The sequence below is a fragment of the Podospora anserina genome, chromosome 7, assembly GCF_000226545.1.
Source record: "Podospora anserina S mat+ genomic DNA chromosome 7, supercontig 1".
NCBI classification, from domain to species: domain Eukaryota; kingdom Fungi; phylum Ascomycota; class Sordariomycetes; order Sordariales; family Podosporaceae; genus Podospora; species Podospora anserina.
Window position 1 is genome coordinate 2,375,267 of NW_001914854.1, and position 5,555 is coordinate 2,380,821.

General features: G+C 53.4%; 1 protein-coding gene across 1 annotated transcript; it reads right to left on the reverse strand.

Annotated features, from left to right (window-relative positions):
* Positions 1–1,415: 1,415 nt before the first annotated feature.
* On the reverse strand, positions 1,416–2,590 carry PODANS_7_8640 (uncharacterized protein; the record flags this gene model as incomplete). The annotated part of the gene is made up of 2 exons (XM_001908194.1): positions 1,416–1,681; positions 1,735–2,590. 2 exons carry the CDS (start codon positions 2,588–2,590, stop codon positions 1,416–1,418), a joined length of 1,122 nt encoding a protein of 373 aa, XP_001908229.1.
* Between the last annotated feature and the right edge of the window lie 2,965 nt (positions 2,591–5,555).

The window sequence follows — 5,555 nt, forward strand, 5'->3', positions numbered from 1 at the left end:
GACCCCCCTCCTTTCCATAACCGGAACCGACGCAACCTCTTGACACGAACCATTGAGATCTCATCTACTACATACTACCCGTCTGTAGTAGGTACATAAGTGGACGCCACAAAATGTACGAATGACACGATGAACAACGGGGGAGGGGGACGCTATGCCCCTTCTGTCAGCACTTACAGTACAGATATTAGGCCTCATGCAGCAGCAGCTGCTGCTGCTGATGCTGCTGCTGCCTAGGTGGGTGAGTTGAGTGGCGACGGGACTTCTCCTGCTTGTCTGCAGTATCCGTTGCTTCCGGGTGGTGGGTGAATACCTTGGAGGAAGGAAAACAGAGGCACGTTACATTCCGAGATCCTAGACCTGCCGATGGTTTTCCCAAAACCCTGCGAGGCATGTCTTGGGTGATCTGAGACAGGAAGAGCTGTCCTCGCTCGATTTATTACCTTCGCTTGGAGGCACAACTAGTGGATGCAGGTGTCGGCAGCTTGCACGGTAGGAAGGCGATTAGTGGTTTGCCCCTGTTGAGGTGCATGTCCGTGTGGGTGAGGTTGACGAGGTGGTTTTGGCAGGTGATTGCTTGCCTGGTCCTGAATGCTTTCGTCCATGTGATGAATCTGTTGGTTTGATGTGTTTTCATGATGGTTGGTTTGCAAAGCATTGTCACGATGCAAAAGCACAATACTGAGATATACAATTTGTTTTCAATTTTTGAGTATTCTCTTTCTCTCTCTTTCCCACCGCGTCTTTGCAGCGCTCCTTCTTTCTACCCTATATATAAAACCCCTTTGGAAGCGTGTAATAACGCCTGTATTCTAGATATTCTAGACCCTTTTTTTCTCCCCCAAAAGTAGTAAAAGAAGTCACCAGAAAATCTTGCTTCTCCCCTCGCCATCTTCAAAACTTGAGAAAAACGTGTGTGAGAACGGTTGGTATCTCTCTAGAAATACAAGCAACAATGAGGGAAAAACACCAAAAAGTTCTCAGCCTCGAGTCAAACTCCTTTCTGCGACTTGATACCCCCAAAGCCTAAACAGAGACGCCGGAAAATGACAATGATAAAAATGCTGATGACAAAAAATGCAAGGCAGAATCCATCATGCTTTCCAGCAGTTAAACGCCTCCCTTCTTGATGGGGAAAAAAAAAAGAAAAAAAAAAGAAAAAAAAAAGAAAAAAAAAAAAGAAAAAAAAAAGAAAAAAAAAAGCGCAAGGCCCGGGCTTGTTGTTTGATAAAATACATCTGAAAATAAACCGCGGGCCGGAAACAAAAAAAGGTCCAGACCGGTCCAAAAGGTCGAAGAGAAAAAGACGTTGAACAAAGAAAACAAAAAAAGCCGTTGAGATCATTCTCAATTTCGCGGCAAATAGGCGACCGGTGGTGCTAGGGTGCTAGCCGAACCGTTGACGTTGTGTTCGGTTAAACGCTGCCCCGACTCATGCTGACGGCATGGCGGCGCTTAAGGCTCTCCAGGTCGTCCTCGTAGGCGCTGCCGTCTCCATCGCTCATGGGGCTGTCCCGCTTTCCAAGGCCCATGTCGTATTCGCCGCGCTCGGTAGAAGTGAGAAGCTTGCCGTCGGCGTTGCGGCCCGCCGAGGACATGGCATCCGATTCGGCGCGCGCGTTATTAAGCATGACGGGGAGCTGGCGCCGGCGGGCGTTGATGAACCAGTTGGAGATTTGATCTGGTTGTCAACGGTTAGTGGTGACCAAGGACAAACGGTGTGGCGTTACTTACTCATTTGGAGGCCCGTTTGGCGCATGAGCTCCTGCTTCTCATCCTCGGTCGGGTATGGGTGGTGCAAATGAGCGACAAACCAGGCACGAAGCTTATCTGTCGTCTCCTTGGGCAAGTTCCCGCGACGCTTGCGCTGCTTGTTCTCGCCGTTCATGCCCATGCCTCCCAGCTCACCAACGCGCATGTACTCTGGGTAGCCCGAGCCGTAACCACCGGCCGAGAAAGGGGTGCGGTCGAAAGGCCCAACAGAGCTCATTGAGAGCGACTGAACGCGCGAGGGATGGTGGTAGCCAAAGTAGGCGCTAGATCGGTGGTGAGGGGGGTAGCCCTCCCCGGAATTGGAGCTAGAGTGGCCTCCCATGATGTGACGGAAGTTGTCGGGATAATCATCCTCGCTTGAAGGACCACGAATCCGAGGCATCGTCGCCGAGCGCTGATCAAAGTTCATGGTGGGAAGCCTTGGAAGGGTAGGCCGACTCATGTATCGGTCTGAAGATTCGATGGGTGCTGACTCCCTCATGGATGGGAGATTTCGGTGCGAGGCGTAGGGGCTTCTCCGAGATGGGCTCCTCGCCCAGGTCTCGTTCAAGGACCTAGAAGCGATGGCGGGCGACATTCCCCGGCCTCCGTGATACTCTCGCTGAGGGCTGGGGTACACTCTTGGGATCTGGCTTCCACGCTCATCCCTGTCTTCCCCGACCGACAACCGCCTGCGCTTGTTCTGGTTTGGTGAATGTGTGTAGGAAGGGGGAGTGATGGCGCCAGCTGGGTATCCTGCAACAGGTGATGCTACCGAGGATGGTACTCTGGTGTTGGCGTCTGAAGGCCTCGACTGCATCGAAAGCTCAGGAATCATCTGGTTCTCTTGTTAACTGACCACGACCACCGAATAAACACTCCCGGGTCAATTACCTGTCGAATCGAGGGAAGAGCAACCCTCTCGGGCTCACTCGGCCTTCTCGAGTTGAAGCCATAATCGGCTTGTCTGTGCTCGTCCCAAGCAAACTCACGCTTGAACGCAGAGTGAGGGGAAGGTTGGGCCATGGCGATCATCGACATGGTGTTGTAGTTTTCGGTTTCTTGTCCGCGAACACGATAAGAGGATGCTGAAGGGCTATATTCCATGTGGAACAAATAGAGCAAAATTGTTTCAGATGCCTGCCACACAGCGAGCAACTTTCTATGAGAAAGATCGAAGGCGAAAACTTGGCTGTCTCGGTGATGATATGATGTCAGGAGGTTGGAGAGTTCGGCAGAAGCGAAGAAGTGGTGATGTTTCGAGTCCTGCCGAGTTCAGAATGGGATGATGATGATGTATCGATGCAATGAAGCAGGGAGGTTTGGATGAAAGGGGGCGAGTGATATGAGTCCTTTTGTACAGCGTGCCGGTTGCGTCCCAGGTGCCAGGACCGCCTTCCCAAATCTCGATTTAAGTTGACGATTGGATACAATGGGTTTTGACGCACAGATGGCGTACCCAAAAAAAAAATAAAAAAATAAAAAAAAGTTGCTAGACAAAGTGTCGACGCAGTCGCAACGGCGGGAAGCTTAATTTGAAACCGCTACTATCAAGAAGCGAACAGGTCAAGCTATCCAGGCTAGAAAGGTCAGCAAATTCCCTAGTGGTCTCCGAGAGACATTGGGCGCTGGTTGAGGGAAAACGGTCCGCTCATCGACAGTCGAGGCTTTTGCAGCTTTGGTGAGAGGGCGGAAGCAAGTTTTGAGGAAAGGCAAGGAAGAGGCTCAACGGGAGTTATATTAAAAGCTGGAGCAGGTTGAGATCGAATGGGGCCACCCTAACGCACAACAAGGCCGGGCATGCGAGCAGGGGGGCGAGGATGACATCGACACCAGCCAGGGGGGGAACCAGGACAAGCAGCTGGTGCAGAGAGTACGAGTACGTATTGTGGATAGCTGTCTGTACGATACGCTCTGTACTGTAAGTACAGACGGAGCGAGAAACAGAACAAAGACAGACGGGCAGGTCGGCAGGGCGGGAGGACAGGGTCAAGGGCAGTTCGGCTGTGGCCCGGTCCTTGGAGCATGGGGTGGGGGAGCGAAGAACCAGTGTGGAGTGTGAGAGCCGGGTTTGCCAGTTGCCAGACGGAGAGCACTGCGTTATTGGGGAAGTGATAGGATAGCGTTCTGCAAGACCGCGTAAGGTCCCTAGTGTAGGGCCTTTTTCGAACAATGTAAGAAACCCCGGGTCCGAAAGACAGGAAACGGACGGCAACAGTGCCATGTAACCCTCCCCTCTGACTGCTTGCTGTCTGCTGCTGCGTCGGCGGGTCAGGGCCTGCGGCAGCAATGGGGTGGCGTTGCCTTGGTGTGGTGGTTGTGGTGGTGGTGGGACAGCGGCGAGATTTTCCAGACGGGATTCCTGAAGCTTTGGGAGGTGCAGTTGTCGTGCCGAGGATGGTGCTTCTCCTCGTTGTAGCAAGTAGCAAGGCTTGAGAGAGGGAAGACGAGGCCCATGTGAGAAGGTACTCCGTGCTCCGTGCAGGGGGATTGTACTGTACAGTACCGAGAAACAGAAGCAGGAGACGGGCCAAGTGCTAGAGAGGTAAGGTAGGTAGGTAGGGAGAGATGCAAGAGACGTTGGCCGACAGGGGTCTTCGCTAAGACCCATGGACAGCCTACTCCCTCCCCGGCACCCCCCGTCGTGGTTTCGGTGGGCCACCCCCAGTCTCCTTGCACGACGGTTGGCGAAGCTAGATGAAATTGCCCGATGGAAGAAGATTCTCTGACAGGGAGATCCCTTCCACGCGTGCCATCGCATCTGCAGACACGCCCTCCCAGCCCAGTGCGTGCACCAATTCACAGTCCACTGCACCACGCCAAGCCGAGCACACGGGAGTTGTGTCCTGTTCGAGCTGCTCGGAGGAAGCGCCGTAGCTTTCCGCTGGTCCTGCGCACTTTTTGACAACATATCACACTCCCACAGCCATCTCAGCCCTGCCTCTTTTGGTGAATGACAACCCGGGAGACGAACACACTCCCATGCCCGTGGCCGGCGAGTCTCCTGAAGGAGAACAACGACTGATTGATGAGAGCAGAGCAGAGCAGCAGGGCAGCCCGAGGGCGTGGAATGAAACGACAGTCTTAGCTGACTAGGAACAGTGAAACTTGCCGTTCACGGGCTCACCCACGGCGCTGGGTGCTGTTTGGACTCAACTGTAAGTGATGTGATTAGCTAGGAGCATGGGAATGTGAATCGTGAAATGTGAACCGCAATTCCGAAAGCCCATGCACCGCGTAGTGTGAGGTCATGGCGTGGTGTTGGTGCTGCGGCTAGCATATTCAGTGGGTGCCTCGGTGCCTGACTGTCATTCGGCGACTGCCTGACTGCTGACGTGATGTGGATTTCAAGTGGTTTCTGCATCCCCAGAGGTTGAGTTTGCTTTTGCTGTCATTTCGATCCCGGTTGACAAAAGTCCGAAAAGCATCGGACTGGAGATAAATTGCTCGCAAAGGGCCGAGTTTGGTGTTGTGAACTGGCCTGGCATTGGTTGGCATCTGGACACTGTCTGCCACTGCAGCCACACTACACTACTGCTCCCTAGGAGCACAGGGCACCCTCTGCACAGTGACCTGGAATCCCTTCTGACCGGCCAGAGCCAAGCGCCGGCAGCCGCGACTTTACAACTAGAGCGGGATAATCAAAAGTCAAATGACAGATCAGTAATCTGTTTGCCGCGCCATGATTCAGATCATCGCTCAAATATTAGCACGGGCTATCAAGCCACCCGTTCCTGGCGAAACTCGGCGAGCGAGAGCTGTCACTGAGCAAGAGCCGGAAGTGGGGTGGGGGTGGTGGGGTG